This window comes from Arabidopsis thaliana, assembly GCF_000001735.4.
Source record: "Arabidopsis thaliana chromosome 1 sequence".
Classification (NCBI taxonomy): Eukaryota; Viridiplantae; Streptophyta; class Magnoliopsida; order Brassicales; family Brassicaceae; genus Arabidopsis; species Arabidopsis thaliana.
Genome location: NC_003070.9, coordinates 5,228,271 through 5,249,742, shown reverse-complemented (window position 1 = coordinate 5,249,742; position 21,472 = coordinate 5,228,271). Strand labels below are relative to the sequence as shown.

Here is a 21,472-nt window from a genome sequence, read left to right as displayed (position 1 = left end):
GTAGTTGAAGAAGCAAGCTGATAGTGTCAGACTTTAAGAAGGTGTCATCTTGTTGATTGTGTTGTCCACTTTTATAGGTAAGCAATCGTCATCACATTGATAAGCAGTGTTCAAAATTGGTCCCCTACTTATCATTGCCACCACCACTCACTACTCATATTATATATACTGTATGCCAGTTGACTCGAGGTAATATCAGAACCAGGCCCATGAAGCCCATTAAGAAGCCCATATTTTTGGCGGTAACCAATGAAGATCCATTTTGGGTAGGAAAAACCCTAAAGGACGCTACACAGTCGTCTTCTCGGAGCCGCAAAGATTTCTGTAGAGCAAACTTTGATCATCCCCTGCATCTGCGGCAATGGTAATCTATTGGCATTTTTTTTCCATGTAAGCTCATGTGTGACTTATGTGTAACCGGTGCTTTGGAAATGACAGGGTAAAGGAACAGGGAGCTTTGGTAAGAGGAGGAACAAGTCACACACGCTCTGTGTGAGATGTGGTCGCCGGAGCTTTCACATCCAGAAGAGTCGTTGCTCGGCATGTGCTTATCCAGCTGCCAGAAAGAGGACATGTATGTACTCTCTCTCTATTTCTGTCTCTGTCTTGGAATTTTGGGTCTGATCATGGAGAATTGGAGATATATGAAAGAGTCCTGGAATTTATGATTTTGTGTGCAGATAACTGGAGTGTGAAGGCAATAAGAAGAAAGACAACAGGAACTGGTAGGATGAGGTATCTCCGTAATGTCCCTCGAAGGTTCAAGACTTGCTTTAGAGAAGGTAAAGCTACATTGCACCCTTTGCTTCACTTAAATATTTGATATAATCTAAGACTTGCTCAATCTGATCGATGGAATTCTGTGAATCAGGTACGCAAGCCACCCCAAGAAACAAAGCTGCAGCTTCGTCTTCCTAGGCATTGTTCAGTTTGCGTTTTGCCATCTCTTTCTTGCTATGTAGCTTTTTTTTTTAATTCGTTTGTTTATCTTTTTTGCTCTTGTACTTCCTTTACTGTGCAATCCTATTTCTGATAGTGTGATCACTCATCAATGAAATGCATCCGTGCTATTACTGTTTAAAGAATTCTAGCAAAACTCCACGTAATATGGAAGATGATTACAATGAAAATCCAAGTATCAGTTCGGTGGTGTATATTGACCAAAGAGGTGTTTTTCGTAGTGCAATTTTTTGAAAGCTTGCTCCATTTCCGGAAACGCTGATAGTAGCAACAACTCCAAAATGTCAAACGCCAATTGCTTCAAACACACTGATGACTGAAACAAGAATAATTTTAACAATGAAATCATCAAATGCATGTAAGCATCGCACAAACCTGAAATCAAGTGGAATGTTTACCTGAAGGAAAAAGTAAAGATCTTCTGCACATTGTTCATACTCCTTTTGTCCTATAAGACTCACTATAGTAGCTGGGGCTTTTTCTGTGAGTTGAGGGTTTATTTCAAACATTTATGTTAGTTCAATTAAGCTTCGCAATCATTGATGCAAAAAAAAAAAATCAGATAACAGGACGCTCATTACCGATCATCAGCTCATGAACAAACTTTGCTCGTCTCTCTGCTTCTTGTTTCTGCTCCTCTTCAGAAATGCTGGATTGTTGCTGCCTTTTTGGATGCTTTGTCATGAATACACCATCCGGCCATAGTATCTGAGAGGTCATACCAAAGAGCTCTTTCAAATCTCACCACGGATTGAAATATAACAAGACCAAAGACATCACAGAGATATATCCCTGTTAGGCATACTTTTTCCATTATTCACTGTGACTTTCGCCACTACCTCTCACTGTGCAAAAGGAAGGAGTTCTAGTGGAGGTTCTCACCTGTTCAACCCGTTGAATTCCAGAAGCAACTACAGTTCCCCGCCGCAAAAGACAAATTTTTTCAAGTACCCAATCGTCCAATGCGTCCCCCATCCCAAGTTGAAGTATCTGTTTGGCAACCCAAAAAGCTTTCCGCCTTGTAACGTGCAAAAATAAATAATCAGAATTACTCCACTTTCTTGACTGAGATAGAGAAAATTAGTATGTCCCCTGGACCCTGGTTATAAAATTACGTACCTGATCCACCCACCCTCCTGGAGTTGAAAGACAACATCTACTAAGTCTAGCAAGGGTAATGTTAGCTTTGGAGGAACCCACTGCAAGAAATACAAGCACTTGCCTCATGCTTTCCCACGATGCAAAAGATAAAATATCAGAAAAATTCGATTGGCTGATGCTAGGTGTGGATATACCTCGGTGGGCAGGCCAGCGCAGGCCACATCATCGGCATGTTGAGTACCCACTTTTAGCCCGCCATTCTCTTTGCGGTTTCTCACATCTACATCAGGTGTCTTCACATGATCATTTCCAAGATTTTTCACTTTTGACTTTACATCATCCACCATAACGTTATTCCTCATATTTTGACCCGATATCCCATTCTCAGAACTCAGATTTTCCCTCCGAGGAAGCGGACCTGGTGCTGCCTGAGTCATACTTGCTATATTTGTAGCGACAGTAGATGTCTTATTGACAGGTTTAACTGAAACGATTTACTAGTGACAATAAATTATATCGAACTAACTAAAATCAAAAATCTAATTGCGTTGTGGATTACTCACCTGTTAGCGTCTCAATGATTGAGAAGGAACTTGAGAACGCATAAGTCTGCACAGCAGCACCAAGTTACATATCAAAATTTGTCAGCACTAGTGATCTTTGAATCAGCAGAAGAGAATCTACCTGAGAATCCACACTGAGGAAGTCCCAAACTTCAATTGATCCTGAAATTCGTTGTAGCTGCAAAAGCTTCTGAGCAAAGTAGAGAAAGGATAATACGCAGAATAAGGAAAACAGCAGAATCACTTCAATGCAAAGCAAACATTCACATTTAGTTAACATGGAAGAATAGAAGGCGTTGAAAAGCAACTGTGTACAAAAGTTCAAGCATTAGAACTATCAGCCTTAGCTACTTGAGCAGATCAAACTACAAAGGTACATAACTTCAGTAGATCAAAGCAAGCCTGACTAAACTTCAGACTTCAGAGTAAAATTACAGAGCAGTAGATGGTGAAGTTTCATACATAAGAACATTCAGTATTAGCTTCTCAGAAATCCAAAGTAGCTACCAGAGTATGAAAACCAAAAACTAATTCACGGTAAACTACTCATCAAAAAAACAAATCCAGTAGAAAAATAAAACATACTCCATATACAATACACCATGTAAAGCATGAACAGATAGTTAAAAACAAGAGACATGGCGTTTGACCTTGATATACTCGTCAAGTAGTACACATCGCTCTTGGATAACAGGTATGTCCACGCCTGTTGATAGGAAATGCTTTGGCGGTAAATGAAGTTTGTACTCAGGAAACACTTTTAGCCGTCGGTGAAGCTCCTCAAAATGTCGAAATCTGAAAGTTCACATAATTAAAAATTGTAAAAGACAAAGCACCAACATCAGATCCGTAGCAATATTATTCGATCACCTTCTTTTGATAGACCAGCTATGATTACTTTCATCTGTGACTGCAACTGAATACACAGCAAACATCTTAGAACTACCCTTCACAATATTGGCACCCAGAACCTGTAAGAAGAACCTAAATTTATCTATCGTATGATACAGCATAAGGACATAATTGTCTGCAGCTTTATGAGTGTTTGGAACCGACATTTAACTGTACCTCACATCTCAACTTCGCAAAGGAATCAACCAACAAAGAACTTTTAGGGGCATTGGGAAGGTCACTTTCTGCCGCTGAAACGTATGATGTAGATGACGTTGCAGACATTCCACTGTATGATCTAGTCAAAGAACCATCTTCAGAATCATCACTATCATCATCGTCTATAATATGACCAGAAATTCTGGATCTCTTCCTGCCAGATTGATGACCGGGTACTTGCTGATAACGTTCATGCCCTTTACTGGTCTTTTTTAAAGAACGGCCTGAATTTTCAAGTGGATGGTGTATCCGTGAAACACCAAGATTTTTCTTCGTTCGACCATCCCAGACACGAGTCCCAGGACTGTTTAGACCTGTTACCGTTTCCTCATCCTCGGATGTATAAGAATGACTACTCTTTGTTTGCTCCTCATCCTCTTCAGCAGAGGAATAACTTGATAAATGACTGTCTGTATTTACAACTTTACGCTGACTGGACTCTCTTGCATTCACAGTGTTTTCATTGCAGTCACCAGCCTTGCTAGACCATCTCGGGGGCACGCGCTCATCAACTTTCCCACCTTCCTTCTTTTTATAGTTTCTTCCTTTTGCCCACACGCTTTCAAGATGCTCAGGAGCAAGGGTCTCAGTTTTCCTTTGTGACATCATGTCTAACACGTCACCCCAACCCTCTCCTCCTCGATGTCCTTGAGGATCTTTACTACCATCACCTATTTTGGATGTTGAGGGGAAAGAGTTCCACGATCGGGAAGATCGAGTGTCCATAGAAAGCAATGGATCTTTAGAGAGCTCTTTTACATGCTGTTTATCTGTAGCGCTTTTCTTTTTAGAATTTTTTTGCTGTTCATTTTTCAACTGCACAAGCTCAACACCTGTGACAGAGGGGTCCATATATCTAGAAAAATGATCAGGAGAAACATTTGAGAGATCTTCAGACTGAGAAGCCTCTTCTGCAGCACTAGATCTGATAGTAGTCTTTATCCTTGACATTACAGCAGCTTCAATCCTCTCATTTATGAACCTGGAAGACAAAATGAGTACCGTTGAGGTGAGAATAAGAGGAACAAAATGTGATGTAAAGAAGCAATAGTTTACCGAGGATTGGCTAGGTTTAGGACTGGTCGGATCACACAGCAAGCAAAAAGCTCCCTCACGGTATAGTGGAAAAAAGCACAGTGCAGATCCTCTGGCCTAAATGTTACTAAAATGAGACTGTTCACTATATGTTGCAGAACCTGCCAAATAGAGACCATAGTATCACCACCTGATAGTAATAAGTGGTAAAACATCAAACAAATCTAAATAACAGCTCATCGCAACTTAGACTACAGAAAACCTTATGCTCGGATTCAGGAGAGAACAAAGCAGGGTGCAATTTATCTTCACTGGCCATCACACGTCTTAGTTCTGAGTCTCTGTCTTCAAAACTGAGGCTTCTCCTTTGTTGTCTCTCAATCTTTGCTTGACACTCGCGGAAAAGCTCCACACGGCGACATATAATATCAATCAAATCCCTAAATCAAATACAACAGTTTAGATTCTTGAAGAAGCTACCTTATCAGTAACTCAAAATGAGATGAAGACACTAAGAAGAACAGACCTTGTCAATAGATCAATAAGATTTACATTTCTAAACCGCCGTGAAAGTTCCCCAAGAACATCGTTAATAATAAACACCAGTTCTTCAGGACCTTGCTTATCCGGTGTAATTCGAGAGTACCAAAGATCCAGAACCCATTCAGAAATGAGGTGACGAGTAAAGTGATCAATTGCATCCTCAACGACTTGAGAGTTCACTTTGCTTCTCCAGTCAGACCGTGGAGCTGCTTTAGGGAGTTCAGGTGTTTTGTTTAGAGTTGGTGCATTCAGAGACGACGATGGCTTGTTGGTGTAAGCTGCAGCTTTTCTTTTCATTTCACTATCGAGAGTGTAATAACGAAAAAGGATGATCAATAACACAGCAGGAGTAAGGTTAACCAAAACCGATGAACTTGTCACTGCAGAAGTTTAAACAAACGTAAATACTCATTAGAGATTGCTGAGATAAATTCATATAAGTAGCTACTGAACCAATACTTCAATATAAACTAAAACTGAAGAGTTCATAGTATCGATCAAATAAGAACAACACCAAACTTACGGGACATGAGGTAGGAAAGTCCGACGACGCATATGACCACGATTACAATTCGTTTCTTGGCTTCATCTACCAGGTCCCGAATAGTCACCACTTGCTTCTGGGTGCTCATAGTTGAATCCGTCTTTTCTGATCTCACACACGCTTGCTTAATCCGTCCTTCAATGAAATTACCAGACAGAGCGGACGGATTTCTTCCAGAACTTAAGGACCCATTCCCGGGGAATTAGGACCCGATCTTCGAAAAACGTCCGGATCAGGAAAGATGAGCTGGTTTAGAAACAATGAAAAGGGAAGAGAGGGAGAGAGAATCAATGGCTGGGTAGTCAAATACGGTATACGAATTGATAGAATCGGCGGTAATGGATTCTTTCCCGGGGAAGGTTGTTGATTCCGTACGTTTCTCCGGCGAATGTTCCCGGGAATACGGTAGGAGGATCTTTTAATTCTCTCTCTTCGTTGTTGTTAGCATTTCATTAATGGTTTATTTTTATTAACAAAACACTGGGCAATCAATCAAGTCCATATGATCTCGCTAGGTGTCGAACCTTGGGCTCACTAAAACACTGGGCTATTTTGTAATTTAGATCCAACAATGAAGTATAATGACTGGAATACCCTTATCACCGCCTTTTCCTCGGAAAAAGGATTTAATTATCCAATTTAGGGTTCATTCACATTTCAGGGAAGAGAGCTCTGAATCTCTCTGCATCTATGGAGGCTACGAAAGAAAGAGTTGGCTTGCTCGATACGATCCTCCCGCCGGCACTTGCAGACGCCGGTCTCGAGGATTGTGCTCTGCCGCCGGAATCTATTCAGGAAGCATTTCGCAAAGCCGCTAACGCCGTGAAGTCTCGCGCAGCGTCGATATTCGACCACGAGGAGGAAGACGGTTGTTTAGCGGATCCTATTCCGGAAACTGCAGACAAGATTATCGTTGGAGGAGACAATGAAAGGGATACTGGGCCGTGTTTAGCTGGAAAAGGCATTGAGAAGTTGGCTGAATCGAAACAGGCCGGAGATTTGGTGGTGGCTGGCGAAGGAGAAGAAGGGAAGAGCTGCGTTGATGGTTTGAAGGATCTAGATGTTGAAGGTATTGAGAGAAGCAGTGAGAAGAAGGATCAGAGTGATGAAGATGAAGAAGAGGAGATGAAACCGATCTTGGTTGAAGGATTTGTCTGAGAGTCCTCACATTGTCAGAAGTGTTCTTCCCTCGTGTATATAAATAAAAAGTATTAGACTTTTACAGCTTACAAATCCGTTTGCGTTGCTTCTGTTGATTGTGCGGTGCTTAAATGTCTGAACTTTGTCTCCATTGGCAATGGTGGCAAAGCTTATGTATCGCCTGTAAGACACAAAACTGGATGAAATAGGATTTGGGCCAATAAAGTAGCTTCTCTCTTGCGATTTGCTTTTTCTGCGCCTATTTCACGAACCGTTGATTCTCTTTTTGCTATTCAGTTTCAAATGCAAGAAGAAAGCAGGGCGAAATGCTATCGTTGGCAAGTAGTAGCCATGTCTCTATTAGGTCTTGCAGAATCAAATCCCAAATTGAATTGTATAGTTTGTTGTTACTTGTTAGTGACTGCTCAGCTCTCCTTCTGTCAAACGAATTCATATACAGATTAAACATTTGGTGTTAGTAGCTTTTGTGTAATTCATATACAGAACACTGAAAAGAGAAAGATTGGCTTCTCTCTGTTGTTGAGTTTGCTCTTTAGCAGAAAGGCAAAGATTGTGCAATTTAGAAGTTATGATATGTCTGGATGAATGTAAATAACTAAATATTACACTGCAATTCTTCTTGTCTAACATGTCATGCTTTATTATGTCATGCTTTATTGGTCATCACAGATAATGCCCACTTGCCTAGTTCCATAATATCAGAATTGAGGCTGCCTTCATAGCAAAATGATTTAGAAAGACAGTGAGTCATCAATGATCGGCACCATGGGGCTCTGCCCCCTCTAGCCTTTATTCACCCATGACTCCAGACCCCAAGTAAAATAAACGGGTGATGAAGAAGAAGAGCAGACCCATCACCAACACTAATTCAGCTAATAGTATGAGTATTCAGTGTGGTGCTTTTGTTTCACCCTCACTTTCTCCTATTGTAGAATGTGTTTTTTTCTTTTAATTGTTTCTGTAACATTGTTCCTTCCTGACGCTATTCTATGTTTCATTGTTTTGGTTCATCTCATATTTCTCTTCTCAATTTGTTTTGGTCATTTGGACTCCAAAGAGTGTTGGTCTTCTCTTAGTGAGTTTTATGCAGTTACTGATAGAATATAGTTCTATCAGTTACAAGGCCCATGTTTATTACAATTTCAAACAAATTATATATTTGAAGGGCCCATGTTTATTATGCCCACGAGCACTGTATACGCGCGAAACGTCTTCGGACACACTCTCAGTCGCACGCTCTTTCACGCGCCTTTTCGATTTCACATTCGGATCCGATTTGTTCACCCGCCGAAGATCCACCGGCATCTTCTCTAAACGGCTCTGTCGAGAAGGATCGGCGCTATTATTGCTGGAGGACGATTGGGTGTTTACTTTTTACTAGTAAACGGAGTAATTTCCCAAGCGAAAGGTTTCATTTTTGAGCTCCACGTTGAACGAACTAAGCGGTTTCTCGGAGTTCTCTTGCTTCCTCTCCACCCAGGTTCTCCCTTCATAACTTAATTTACGTTCCTTACGTTTTGGGTCTCTGAGCCTCTGTTGCCCACAAAGTGTTCGACGAAATGCCTGTGTGAAAACTCACAATACTCATATCATGAAATTGTCAGCGCAATGGAGAAAACAGACGAAGAGAGGAAGAAGGCTCAGATGCTGGACGCTCGGGCCAGAAACATTAGCCACAATGTTCGCTGCACTGAGTGTGGAAGTCAGTCCATTGAAGACTCGCAGGCAGATATCGCTATTCTCCTTAGACAGGTGTGTCCTTTACTCCGTTTTTTCTTCCAAAGATTAAGTTGAAGATAGTTTTGCTGTCTACTCTTCTAATACACCTGAGTTTTGTAGCTGATCCGTAATGAGATAGGAGCTGGAAAAACTGACAAAGAGATCTACAGTAAGCTGGAGGATGAATTTGGGGAGACAGTGCTTTATGCCCCAAAATTTGATTTGCAGACCGCAGCCTTGTGGCTCACACCGGTCAGTTTAAGCTGTCAATAACAACTGAAACCTCCATGGGGACGGAGGTTTAATGGACTCTTGTTTTTGGTGTGTGACAGGTTATAATTGCTGGAGGTACCGCTGCAGGAATAGTTTACCAGAAGCACAGGCTAAGGAAAAATGTAGACATCATGGCGTTGAACCTTATTAGAGGTGTACCATTGACTCCAAAAGAGAGAGTTACCATTCTTGATGTTCTTATTCCACCTTCCCCTCCTCCTCAGGGAGTTGTTTCCCGATTGAGGAGATGGCTCAACCGGTAGTTCCCGTGTCTCCTTAGCTCTCTTGTTCTTGGCTCGAATCTTGTTGTGTTAACAAGTAAACAATGTGTTGAAAAGAGTGAGTACACATTGATTGTCTTGGAGAAACAGATAGGGACTGCTTTGCATCCATTACAAGCAAATGGATTCTTCTGTAGAAGATCTTGGGATGAGATATGTATCGAGAAAGCATTATTGAAAGTGTGATACTTGTTGTACCTTTGCTGTGTGATTGAATACAGAGAGCGGGTCGATAGTTATATTACTTTCGGCACAAAGATTTATTTCTTTCCAAATAGTTTTTGTGCTAAATGAGCTTTTTTCCACATCTTTATCTTAATAAGCCGAAGCTCACAAAATGTATTGACCTGCGTATTGTATATACAAGAAGCAATGAGTAAACAGAAAGAAATAGTCTTGCTCACAAGAATGAGACTGTATGTTGAACATTACATAGGGTGTTAACTGGTTAAGCATTTGGGTATTATTACATTGTACCATCACCATTCCCTTTACAATTCTAAGCTTTTGCACTTTATTCCACATAGTTGACAGAAAAAAACTAACATAGAATCCTAGGGCCGGTAGGTACTTAGTAGTGGAAGTCTATACATGAGCATGTTATTCCATTTTTGGGTCAGTCATATACTATATAGTCATAGTTTACTGCATCTTCCAAATATGACTTCAAAACCAAAAAAAATTACTCTTCAGGGCGGCGGCAAATTCTTTCTAGTCCCAGCGATTCCTGAACATACACTTAACACAAAACTTCGTCAATAGTTCCCACACCCAACAAAAAGGCTGAGATCAATCTTCTTACCTCTGTATTGTCAAGCTCGTAGCGAACAAGAAACACGCAGTTACATCTCGCGTGATCATGAATCCCTCTCTTGATATTCAAAACATGACCATCACAGTAGAGTGCTTGATCCTCTCTTTCCTGCTCATTAACCACCCCAACTTTCATTTTTAAGTTCAAATTTCTTTTGTTAAATGTTCCATCCTTCATAATTAGATCAAAGTCAGCCTTACTTGGAAACATAGAAGCAGGTCTCCAACGTTCACTCTCCCACACTCTGATGGTTCTACAGGAATAGACCGCTCACGCACTGATGTTTTGACGTTTACCCACTCATCGTGTCGGTTGTCGAACCCAGAAAACCGTACACGCACTTCCTGTTGCAGACACTCTTAGTTGCAAACAAATCATCCATTAAACAAAAGAGAAAAAGCTTACCAGTTCACCAGTGCGAAGAACTCTATAAGTAAGGAACGAAGACACGTCATACCTGAAAGACCAGAATTCCAGCAAATAAGCACAGATATAAAACACAAACGTATATTACAAGTCCAAAAATTAGGCTTTATATGAATAACGTTCTTTCTTAAGTTCACACTGAATAGGTAAGGGCATTCCTCGTTGAGTTAACAATCAACAGAGAGTTCACATTTCAGGTTCTTACTTAGGCCACTTAACAAAGTCATATGCTAGCAGTAGTCCAAGAGTTAAAGCAAAAATAGAAACATGATATTCAATGCAAGGAAACGTTCTTACCACGCGTAGTCCCGCGCTGATTTAGCCTCAAAAGCCAGATCAGCTAAATCAGAGGCCTTGCCTGTGTATGAAAATGTTCATAGGCGTTATAAGGCGTTAACTAAAAGAATCAAATATGGCACACAAGAAAAGGAAAACCTTTTCGTGTTTGAACAAAGGTAGAATTCCCAACAAAGGTAGCATTTGAGGCATTTGAAGCATAAGAACTGGGATTAGATAAGTCATGAATCTGCAAAGGGGGAGATGGCAAAGTTTTGGATTTTGGTTGGCTTTGATGCTTCAGCTTCTCCTGGAACCAAATCTGTACCTGAAAACATTTTGATTCAAAAAAAAAAGTTATTTCTACTCTATTTGCATTTTTTACCAGTTAGCTCTATGAAGAAAAAAGAGACGCACCTGTTTCCAGGTTATAGAGGATTTGCCATTCCGATTCACAGAACAACTATAAGAGAAAATGGAAGAAGACATAAAGATTTTTTAGATACTGTGCATGAAAATCAATAATCCTACTATTCCTATAAATCCACAAAATGCTTGTGTCTCGATTCTCTAACAAACACATTCACATGATCAAATTCTCGTAAAATTCAGAATAAAGTACCTAAAAGTAGAGGCAACAGTTTGACAGAAATCTTTGTGGAGAGATTGGTCACCGAGCTCCTTATACAGATTCTCCATGTCTACAATCTTCGAATAAGAAGAGCAATAAGATCACAAAGCATGAATCTCTAATCTAAGAAAACGAATGATAGAAAGCATAGATAACCTCAGACAAGGTAAACTCGGTGAAATAGTGAGAGGAATCATCGGAAGCAGCCATTATCGAGCGCACAAGGAAGAAGAAGAAGAAGTGAAAAGGATCTTGAGCTAATTTGCTACTACACTGATGCCTTCAGAGTTCAGTGAGCTTTAGTGGGTTAATGGGCCTAAAATGGATAATAATAATATAAATGGGCTTAAACTCACTAATTTATTACCCATATGCTTGTTTTTTGGACCGTCTATTATTTTATTTTAACCACACTCATATAACTGTACTATTATTTAATATTTATAAATGACTTTGAAACAATCGAGACAGGATGAGGGAACCCGTCCGCGGGGAATCTTCCAAGTCATATGAGCTGGTGGTGCGTGGTGGAGTGTTTATTAATATTCATGATTACTGACATTATTAATCAAATACTATCATAGCATGTATAAGTATATAATTTAATCACAGCTAATCCTCACTAAGGCTCTACCTTCTTTTGTTGGCGACAACCCAGGCCCTTATTTCTCCAATACAAGATTCGTTACTAAACATATCAAATATACATTATTGTAATTAGTTAGTTAATTACACGTGCTTTAAAGCATTTTAAACGCACAAATTTGAAAATGATGGCAAAGGCCCTGATTGATTTTGACCGAGACACAAACACGCAAACATAGAAAATTTAATCAGGGATTTGTACTCGGTTACATAGCTGTCATTCTGTGTTACGTATTAATTACGGTATTTAACTAATCACGCACGCAGTAGATATACTATAACTTTACTTGATTAACAAAGCTAATAGCATCCATAAATTGGGGTCAAGATGTTTGAACTCATAACGAGTTACTTTGACATTTGTAGATTGTGTGTAGTTGGTACGAGGTCTACTAGTAAGTCATAACCAAATATAACTAATCGTAGTAGACTAATTCAATTTCTTACATAAGTCCCAAATTTTCTATACCTGTTCTGCACTAATCACTCCTCTCATTCTTATCACCATTGGTCCATTGCCATCTCTTGAATCCGTCAATCTTTTATTAATTTAAAAAGGCCACCTGCTCTATTGTTGACAATAGAAGGTGAGGAAAAACAAAACCAATCAAGCCAAAAAAAGACAACCTGTCTACATCATTAAGCACCAACCTTATACAAACGTATAAATCGAATTTTTAACTCGTGTATGATTGACTAGGCATCCTTCATTTTCCACATGGGCCATCCTGTTAAAAGATGTTTCATTATTGCATGGATTACTATAATAATCACAAGAATTTAAAAGGCACAATCAAGTGGTGCTTTTCTTTATAGTTTTCATTGGAGATTGTGATAAAATAACAGAGAGCACCAGAGGGGGAGCTTGCACTCGTCATTGTCCCTTACTCTTTTCTCTCTCAATGCTGCAGAGGCACTGACAAACACACCATCTTTGCTTATCTCTTTCTCTGTTTTCTTCAACGAAATTTACATATCATCCGTTTCTTCTACTCACATATGGATCCTATCAGTCTAATAGTCTAAAAGAAAGAAGAAGAAGCACTTAACTTAATAGAAACAGGATCAAGATTCATAAGATCTAAAGATGGATTACGATCCAGCTCATGCTATGAGCAGAGGTGGGAGTATGCGGCAAACCATAAGTCGTAGTGTAAGCAAAGCAAGCAGAAACATGGAAGACATATTCAATACAAGCTCTAGACGAACCAAATCTGTCAACGAAGACGAAGAAGCTCTCAAATGGGCTTCCATCGAGAAACTCCCTACCTACAACCGTCTCCGCACAAGTCTCATGCCTGAATTAGGCGAAGACGACGTCTACGGTAACCAAATCCTCAACAAAGCAGTTGACGTCACGAAGCTTGACGGCGAAGAACGTCAGAAGTTCATCGACATGGTCTTCAAAGTCGCAGAGCAGGACAACGAACGGATCTTGACAAAGCTAAGAAACAGAATCGACAGAGTTGGGATCCAACTTCCGACAGTAGAAGTGAGGTACGACCACTTGACTGTGAAAGCTGACTGTTACACCGGTGATAGATCTCTTCCTTCGCTTCTTAACGCGGTGAGAAACATGGGAGAAGCTGCTCTAGGCATGATCGGAATTAGGCTTGCCAAGAAAGCACAACTTACTATTCTCAAAGATGTTTCTGGTATCGTCAAACCTTCAAGGATGACACTTTTGTTGGGTCCTCCGTCTTCCGGGAAGACCACGCTTTTGTTGGCTCTTGCCGGTAAACTCGACAAGTCTCTTGACGTCTCTGGGGAGGTAACCTATAATGGTTATCGCCTCAATGAGTTTGTTCCCATTAAAACATCTGCTTACATTAGTCAGAACGATCTTCATGTTGGTATCATGACTGTTAAGGAGACTCTTGATTTCTCTGCTAGGTGTCAAGGAGTTGGTACCCGTTACGGTATAATCTTAGACTTTTTGTCAAACTAACTATCGATTTTGTTTTTGTTGGTCGATTGAGTAATCTTACTTGTTATTGATGCAGATCTTTTAAATGAGTTGGCAAGAAGAGAAAAGGACGCTGGGATTTTTCCAGAAGCTGATGTTGATTTGTTCATGAAGGCCTCTGCTGCTCAAGGCGTCAAGAGTAGTCTTATCACTGATTATACTCTCAAAGTGAGTCCCTCTCAACCTTAAATACATAATTGTCTTGATTAAACGATTATATAGTGTTCATATGTTGAGATAGATGTTATTGTTCTATGAAACAGATTCTAGGGCTTGACATTTGCAAGGACACTATAGTTGGAGATGACATGATGAGAGGTATTTCAGGAGGTCAGAAGAAGCGTGTGACAACTGGTGAGATGATCGTTGGACCTACTAAGACTCTGTTCATGGATGAGATATCCACCGGACTTGACAGCTCCACGACTTTCCAAATCGTGAAATGCTTGCAACAGATTGTTCACCTCACAGAAGCCACAGTTCTTATATCTCTTCTCCAGCCTGCTCCTGAGACGTTTGATCTATTCGATGATATAATCTTATTGTCGGAGGGACAGATTGTGTACCAGGGACCTAGAGACCATATTCTAGAGTTCTTTGAGAGCTTTGGGTTCAAGTGCCCTGAAAGAAAAGGAACAGCTGATTTCTTGCAAGAGGTAAATATATATATTAGACCGTTAGACCTAACTTGGTATTAATATTTGACCCGAAAGTGACTTACAAATTACATTTACGTGTGGAACAGGTTACCTCAAAGAAAGATCAAGAACAGTATTGGGTTGATCCAAACAGACCCTATAGATACATTCCAGTGTCGGAGTTTGCCAGCAGCTTTAAGAAATTCCATGTTGGATCTAAACTATCTAACGAGCTATCAGTACCGTACGACAAGTCTAAAAGCCACAAAGCAGCTCTAATGTTTGACAAATACTCAATCAAGAAAACAGAGCTTCTGAAAAGCTGTTGGGACAAAGAGTGGATGCTCATGAAGCGAAACTCCTTCTTCTATGTCTTCAAAACCGTCCAAATCATCATCATTGCCGCAATCACCTCAACACTTTACCTTAGAACTGAAATGCACACAAGGAATGAGATTGACGCCAACATCTACGTCGGATCACTGCTATTCGCAATGATTGTCAACATGTTTAACGGTCTTGCAGAGATGGCCATGACGATACAGAGACTTCCCGTGTTCTACAAGCAAAGGGATCTTTTGTTTCACCCACCATGGACATACACGCTTCCCACTTTCTTGCTAGGGATTCCAATCTCCATCTTCGAGTCTACAGCATGGATGGTGGTGACATATTACTCCATAGGATATGCACCCGATGCGGAACGGTTCTTTAAACAGTTCTTGATTATATTCTTGATCCAACAAATGGCTGCTGGGATATTCAGGTTCATTGCATCTACATGTAGAACCATGACCATAGCTAATACCGGCGGTGTCCTTGTTCTACTAGTGGTGTTCTTGACTGGAGGTTTCCTTCTTCCTCGAAGTGAGATTCCGGTTTGGTGGAGATGGGCTTATTGGATATCCCCTCTTTCTTACGCTTTCAATGCCATCACCGTCAATGAATTGTTTGCTCCTAGATGGATGAATAAAATGGTAATCCTTCATATTTTCTTTTCTCCGTAAGTCCTCATCACCAGCCTGTAGCTTGTAGCTAATTAATTATTACTTCTGGTGAAAAAATGCAGTCTGGCAACAGCACAACGAGGTTGGGAACAAGTGTGCTTAATATTTGGGATGTATTTGATGATAAGAACTGGTACTGGATAGGAGTTGGAGGCTTGCTTGGTTTTACTGTCATTTTCAACGGCTTTTTTACATTGGCACTTACTTATCTAGACCGTAAGTTTCTTTTCTTTTTGATTCTGTTTTCGTTGTCACCGTAAGTTACTTATATGTGTATCATGACAACAGCCCTTGGGAAGGCACAAGCTATACTTCCAAAAGAAGAAGACGAAGAGGCTAAAGGCAAAGCTGGATCCAATAGTAAGTATATTCCATTGTTTACATCTTAAGAATTCATTATATAAACCAAAAAACAATAATATTAAGAATTTACTCTTTTATGGAAAACAGAGGAGACTGAGATGGAGAGTGTGAGCGCCAAGAAAGGAATGGTTCTTCCTTTCACTCCTCTAGCTATGTCATTTGACGATGTTAAATACTTTGTTGACATGCCTGCGGTAATACTTTGAAAACTAGTTAAACTTATTGTTATTATTAATAGAAACAAAAAAAGAAACTCATATAGAATTGGATGGTGCAGGAAATGAGGGAACAAGGAGTTCAAGAAACGAGGCTGCAACTTCTAAAAGGAGTGACAAGCGCATTTAGGCCAGGAGTTTTAACTGCGTTGATGGGGGTGAGCGGTGCGGGTAAGACAACTTTGATGGACGTTTTGGCCGGAAGGAAAACAGGTGGATACATAGAAGGAGACGTAAGAGTATCTGGATTCCCAAAGAAACAAGAGACTTTTGCTAGAATCTCTGGTTACTGTGAACAAACAGACATTCACTCTCCACAAGTCACAGTAAGAGAATCACTTATCTTCTCTGCTTTCCTTCGCCTTGCTAAGGAAGTAAGCAAAGAGGATAAATTGATGTTTGTGGATCAAGTTATGGAGTTAGTGGAGTTGGTGGATCTGAGAGATGCAATTGTTGGTTTACCGGGGGTCACAGGGCTTTCCACGGAACAGAGAAAGAGATTAACAATCGCTGTTGAGCTTGTAGCTAACCCTTCAATCATCTTCATGGACGAGCCAACTTCAGGGTTGGATGCTAGAGCAGCTGCTATTGTTATGAGAGCTGTGAGAAACACAGTGGACACAGGGAGAACTGTTGTGTGCACCATCCACCAACCGAGCATTGATATCTTTGAGGCCTTTGACGAACTACTACTAATGAAGAGAGGAGGACATGTGATCTACTCTGGTCCCTTAGGCCGAAACTCTCACAAGGTTGTTGAGTACTTTGAATCCTTCCCTGGAGTGCCAAAGATTCCGGAAAAATACAACCCGGCCACTTGGATGCTGGAAGCTAGCTCCCTTGCGGCCGAGTTAAAGCTTGGAGTTGACTTTGCTGAGCTATATAAGGCTTCAGCCTTATGCCAGTAAGTGAACACAACAAAAATATATTTGCTAATGATGTGATGATGATACTTGATCTAACTAATTAACATATGAATGGTTCTGTCTCAGGCGGAACAAGGCGCTGGTGCAAGAACTAAGCGTGCCTCCCCAAGGAGCGACTGATCTCTACTTTGCCACACAGTTTTCACAGAACACATGGGGACAATTCAAATCATGTCTATGGAAGCAGTGGTGGACTTATTGGAGATCTCCTGACTACAACCTTGTCAGGTTCATCTTCACATTGGCAACATCTCTCATGATCGGCTCTGTCTTCTGGCAAATCGGAGGTAAGAGATCAAACGTACAAGATCTAACGATGGTGATCGGAGCAATCTACGCAGCAGTTGTATTCGTTGGTATAAACAACTGCTCAACAGTACAACCAATGGTGGCAGTGGAAAGAACAGTGTTCTACAGAGAAAAAGCTGCTGGGATGTACTCAGCTATACCTTATGCTATCTCCCAGGTGACTTGTGAACTACCTTATGTCTTGATTCAGACCACGTACTATTCTCTTATCATCTACTCTATGGTTGGATTCGAGTGGAAAGCTTCCAAGTTCTTGTGGTTTATCTTCATCAATTACTTCTCCTTCCTCTACTGGACCTACTACGGCATGATGACAGTTTCCCTCACACCTAACCAACAAGTAGCTTCTATCTTTGCATCAGCCTTTTATGGTATCTTTAACCTCTTCTCTGGATTTTTCATCCCTAGACCCAAAATTCCAAAGTGGTGGGTTTGGTATTACTGGATCTGCCCTGTTGCTTGGACCATATACGGTTTGATCACTTCTCAATACGGTGACGTTGAGACTCCCATCGCTCTCCTTGGTGGTGCACCTGGCCTCACTGTTAAACAGTACATTAAAGATCAATATGGTTTTGAATCAGACTACATGGGACCTGTGGCCGGAGTACTAGTTGGCTTCACTGTCTTTTTTGCCTTCATCTTCGCATTTTGCATCAAGACTCTCAACTTCCAGTCTAGATAACCACTATACACTCTGTTTTCTTGTGAAACATTTCTTGCAATAAAGCTTTGCTTCCTCTTTTTTTCTTTTCTTCTCTTAATGTGAGTTTATTTTTGTTGTAATGTAAAAATTATTCATCAAGAAGAACCTATTTAGAAATAAAAGTTGCAACTCAAAAACAGAGAAGAAGTAGTACTTTGAATGTTATAATGAAACTTTTTTTAGAAAAATCGCTTCCACACACGTGATTTCGATTTCATGCAACCTAGGTTTTTCTTCCACATTATATTTTCTTATCTTATATTTTTTTGATTTAAACTCAAATATTGAAAGAAAAAATTTCATATAAGAAACATTTATAGAATTTCAGAAAATTTGCATTAAAATTAAATTTTATATCAATTAATAACTAAGATTTTTGGTTTCTTCTCATAGTGGCTTTTGTGAAGTTATGTTGGACGGATAGTGAAGTAAAAGCCTTTTAAAGCCCATAAACAAAAAGATTTGGTTTCTTCTTCTAAGGGTTTCGAGCAAAATTTCTGAGCAACGGCGACGATGGGAGACACCGCCTTGGAGAAGACAGCGGAAGAGCTACGGCATGAGATCGATGAGCTTCACCGTCAACAGCGTGAGGTACTATCTCCACCTCAATCTCATTCTCACTTTACAAATCTCTGTTGACGGCGATTGTTTAATTCTCTATCCTGTTCAGATTACGGAGAGGCTTCGTGACCCTCGTGGACTCCGCCGTGGAGGCTTCTCAAACGTCGCTCCTCGCAACCAAGGCCGTAGAGGCTTTCCTCGACCTGTAAGTCTTCTCTATCTCTCCTTTGAGATGAAACAGATTGCGGTAATTGATTATTGGATATTGTGTGTTTTTGAAGGCGGAGAGGAATGACGTAGAAGACGAGCCTCCTGCTAAAAGGAGATTGTCTTCCGCCGTTGTTAAGGTAATTTGTGTTCGGAAAGTAATTGCATTCTCATTGATAGATCGAACGAAGTGGTTACTTAACTTTAACGGGATACTTTAGGTCGACGGTGAAGATGTTAGTAAAGATGGAGAATTTCCAGTTGATGGTAATGGAACCCAGGTTAAAGTTGGTGAGAATGGGACTTCTGATCAAAGTGACAAGAAGCAATCTGGTCTTCATCGTGGAAGTTGGTCCCAGAGAGATGCAGAACAACGACGGACCAATAAGGTAAATCAAATTCCTCCCATAAATCCTTTTTATGAGAACGAAGCGACTGTTTACTCAGTGGTTGTTGTTATTTTGCTCTTATCAGCGTTACGAAGCTTTTGCATTGCCGGAGCCTGCACCAAGGGTTTTACCTAAGAATGAGGATCCTAAACTGGTTAATAGGAACAGAAGAATGCTAGGGAATCTTCTAGGGACTTTGGAGGTATTTGCTGAGATTCACATGAACCTCTTGTCTCATGGATTAGCTTGATTCATGTTCAGTTAGATTTTTCATTCTTTATTCAATTTATTGTATTCTCACTTCTCACTCTTTATTTTTGCAGAAGTTCAGAAAAGAAGATAAGCAGCGTTCTGGAACAGATGCATACGCCCGACGAACTGCAGCTCTACAAAGGGTAAGCACACACCATATTCACTTGGAGATATTTTATGAAGCTTGTTACTGTTTTTTTAAGGGAAACGCCATATTTTTGTACTTGAATTGATAATCTTCATCTTCCTTCAGTTTCTTTTGTACATTTTTGTACTTTAAACTAAGACAGCATTTTCCTTCAGTTTCTTTTGGCTTAAGTAGCGTTGTAGGGAAGCCTAAATCTCTCTAGATATGGGTGTCTATATTGGAATTGGGTATAGGTATAGGTATCATTATATGTCCAGTTAGGAGTGCGTTTATTCCTTAGCATCATCTTTAGTACTACAATGCATTAGCAGTGTTTGTTCATTGTATCCCTCCTACTCTTATAGGCGGAGGAAAAGGCTCGTGAAGAAAGTGAACGACTGAGGCTGCAGGAGCGTGAAAATTTGACTGAAAAGAGGAGAAGAGATCTTGTAAGTGGCCAGCTTAAGTTTTTTTCTCTTTGCATACCATTCCAAATGGCAGTCTTGTGTAGTAAAGATCTGATATACTCAATTTAACTGGTCAATCAGACTCTTCGGGCTCGTGTTGCTGCTAAAGCAGAACAAAAGAAATTGGAATTGCTTTTCCTTCAATGGAGTGAGCACCAAAAGAAACTTAGCAATTTTATAAGGTAGTGTTGACATGCTGTTACTGCGTGTGATTTAGTTCTATAGCGTACCCTTACTTACTCTGCATGATGAGTCTCAGTGATGAGATTGCTAACTGCTATGTATTTCATTTGCAGGTTATTTTTTATTTCGGTCCAAAAAGTGTGCATATTGACAATTTTATAGAGGCAAAGATAAGTTTCCATTCACGTGCATACAAAGGCAATGTTTGGTGCTATAGGTAGAAATTGGTAGCTGATATAAAGGTTTCTGTCAAAACTTATTTAATTTGATTTGCATGTGGACGGGTGTTTCAGGACTAAAGCAGAGCCACGGATATACTATGCACCAGTGAAGCCTTTGGAAGAAGATACAAGTGAGGTAGAACAACAGAAAGAGCGGGTAAGGTGTTGTAGTTTGTAAATGAAGAAAGTTTTGACATGCATGCTATGGGATATTTGATGTGACTGGTTTTGTGTTGATGCAGACATTCTTAGAATGGAAGGCAGCAAGGAGACAAGAAGTGAGTGAGTATCAAAAGGAGATAGAAGAGCAGTGTCTGGGTAATGTTGAGAAAGAGCTGGAGAGGTGGCAAAACGCAAGGAAGGCAAGGAAAGCAAACAACGAGGGTATGAATTTGCAGGAAACGATGGACAAGGAATTAGAGACTCATAGGATGGAGCATGGGCCAAAGAAGAGAAAGATACCTGGAGGAGGAGTAGGAGATGAAGATGAAGAAGATGAAGTAGAGGATATCAATGGTGGAGAGGATGAAATGATAATGGATGATTTACTGGAGGAGGGAGGAGATGGAACCATCAAGGAGGAAGTGGCAACTGATACAGTTAAAGCAGAAGCAGTGGAGGAAGATATTAAACATGAGGTTCTCTAAGTCATATAGTTTGTTTGTTCTTGAAATTTGGTGGAGTTTGCGAGTTAGAAAACTGGTCAAATCTATTTTGGAGCGTTGTAACGTGAATTATGGTAATTTCTAGGAAAGATTTGCCTTTGTGCTATATAATTTGTTTTGTTTATCTGCTAGTGTAGTAGCCTCAGCTTTCATGCATCGGCTACTGCCGCTTGCTCGACAGATGTCTC

General features: G+C 40.3%; 7 protein-coding genes across 19 annotated transcripts; 5 read left to right on the top strand and 2 right to left on the bottom strand.

Moving 5' to 3' along the window:
- Positions 1-66: 66 nt before the first annotated feature.
- Positions 67-1,079, top strand: AT1G15250 (Zinc-binding ribosomal protein family protein). Of its 2 annotated transcripts, NM_001332158.1 has the most exons (5): positions 67-77; positions 180-364; positions 439-574; positions 681-782; positions 872-1,079. In NM_001332158.1, the coding sequence occupies exons 2-5, from the start codon at positions 362-364 to the stop codon at positions 916-918; spliced, it is 288 nt and encodes a 95-aa protein (NP_001319009.1). In that variant the 5' UTR covers positions 67-77; positions 180-361; the 3' UTR covers positions 919-1,079. The 2 variants fall into 2 exon arrangements, with proteins under 2 accessions (NP_001319009.1, NP_172977.1); NM_101393.4 differs by lacking the exon at positions 67-77 and having other exon boundaries at positions 185-364.
- On the bottom strand, positions 1,050-6,360 carry AT1G15240 (phox (PX) domain-containing protein). 5 transcript variants are annotated; one of them, NM_001160871.2, is made up of 15 exons: positions 5,836-6,360; positions 5,296-5,692; positions 5,032-5,209; positions 4,791-4,930; positions 3,693-4,716; positions 3,495-3,595; positions 3,275-3,419; positions 2,746-2,814; positions 2,625-2,670; positions 2,256-2,545; positions 2,080-2,159; positions 1,843-1,978; positions 1,542-1,668; positions 1,359-1,441; positions 1,059-1,276 (listed from the first exon to the last, which is right to left on the bottom strand). In NM_001160871.2, the coding sequence occupies exons 1-15, from the start codon at positions 5,942-5,944 to the stop codon at positions 1,139-1,141; spliced, it is 3,063 nt and encodes a 1,020-aa protein (NP_001154343.1). In that variant the 5' UTR covers positions 5,945-6,360; the 3' UTR covers positions 1,059-1,138. The 5 variants fall into 5 exon arrangements, with proteins under 5 accessions (NP_001323344.1, NP_001154343.1, NP_001319008.1 ...); NM_001332157.1 differs by having other exon boundaries at positions 1,050-1,276; positions 2,746-3,419; positions 5,836-6,295; NM_001332156.1 differs by having other exon boundaries at positions 1,542-1,752; positions 2,746-3,419.
- A 120-nt stretch (positions 6,361-6,480) lies between these two features.
- On the top strand, positions 6,481-7,670 carry AT1G15230 (uncharacterized protein). Its single transcript, NM_101391.3, has one exon. The coding sequence runs from the start codon at positions 6,547-6,549 to the stop codon at positions 7,012-7,014; it is 468 nt and encodes a 155-aa protein (NP_563967.1). The 5' UTR covers positions 6,481-6,546; the 3' UTR covers positions 7,015-7,670.
- A 531-nt stretch (positions 7,671-8,201) lies between these two features.
- CCMH (cytochrome c biogenesis protein family) lies at positions 8,202-9,714 on the top strand. 2 transcript variants are annotated; one of them, NM_202105.2, is made up of 4 exons: positions 8,202-8,497; positions 8,622-8,769; positions 8,857-8,988; positions 9,069-9,714. In NM_202105.2, exons 2-4 carry the CDS (start codon positions 8,626-8,628, stop codon positions 9,270-9,272), a joined length of 480 nt encoding a protein of 159 aa, NP_973834.1. In that variant the 5' UTR covers positions 8,202-8,497; positions 8,622-8,625; the 3' UTR covers positions 9,273-9,714. The 2 variants fall into 2 exon arrangements, with proteins under 2 accessions (NP_973834.1, NP_563966.1); NM_101390.2 differs by having other exon boundaries at positions 8,205-8,769; positions 9,069-9,544.
- Positions 9,692-11,699, bottom strand: SHH1 (SAWADEE HOMEODOMAIN protein; the record flags this gene model as incomplete). 4 transcript variants are annotated; one of them, NM_179335.3, is made up of 9 exons in its annotated part: positions 11,594-11,699; positions 11,429-11,514; positions 11,224-11,269; positions 10,966-11,134; positions 10,828-10,888; positions 10,510-10,561; positions 10,305-10,448; positions 10,093-10,212; positions 9,692-10,017 (listed from the first exon to the last, which is right to left on the bottom strand). In NM_179335.3, exons 1-9 carry the CDS (start codon positions 11,645-11,647, stop codon positions 9,973-9,975), a joined length of 777 nt encoding a protein of 258 aa, NP_849666.2. In that variant the 5' UTR covers positions 11,648-11,699. The 4 variants fall into 4 exon arrangements, with proteins under 4 accessions (NP_849666.2, NP_001031048.1, NP_001321872.1 ...); NM_001035971.2 differs by having other exon boundaries at positions 9,710-10,028; positions 11,594-11,678; NM_001332155.1 differs by lacking the exon at positions 9,692-10,017 and having other exon boundaries at positions 10,030-10,212.
- Positions 11,700-12,856: 1,157 nt separating this feature from the next.
- ABCG35 (pleiotropic drug resistance 7) lies at positions 12,857-18,398 on the top strand. Its single transcript, NM_101389.3, has 9 exons — positions 12,857-14,001; positions 14,086-14,216; positions 14,312-14,704; positions 14,794-15,663; positions 15,756-15,909; positions 15,982-16,053; positions 16,144-16,250; positions 16,334-17,175; positions 17,264-18,398. Exons 1-9 carry the CDS (start codon positions 13,170-13,172, stop codon positions 18,189-18,191), a joined length of 4,329 nt encoding a protein of 1,442 aa, NP_172973.1. The 5' UTR covers positions 12,857-13,169; the 3' UTR covers positions 18,192-18,398.
- Positions 18,399-18,558: 160 nt separating this feature from the next.
- AT1G15200 (protein-protein interaction regulator family protein) lies at positions 18,559-21,443 on the top strand. 4 transcript variants are annotated; one of them, NM_001198072.1, is made up of 12 exons: positions 18,559-18,803; positions 18,883-18,978; positions 19,055-19,120; positions 19,202-19,369; positions 19,455-19,571; positions 19,693-19,764; positions 20,114-20,197; positions 20,297-20,397; positions 20,475-20,615; positions 20,692-20,776; positions 20,862-21,092; positions 21,177-21,443. In NM_001198072.1, the coding sequence occupies exons 1-12, from the start codon at positions 18,726-18,728 to the stop codon at positions 21,264-21,266; spliced, it is 1,329 nt and encodes a 442-aa protein (NP_001185001.1). In that variant the 5' UTR covers positions 18,559-18,725; the 3' UTR covers positions 21,267-21,443. The 4 variants fall into 4 exon arrangements, with proteins under 4 accessions (NP_001185001.1, NP_001184999.1, NP_001185000.1 ...); NM_001198070.1 differs by having other exon boundaries at positions 20,482-20,496; positions 20,862-21,443; NM_001198071.1 differs by having other exon boundaries at positions 20,862-21,443.
- The last annotated feature ends 29 nt before the right edge of the window (positions 21,444-21,472 follow it).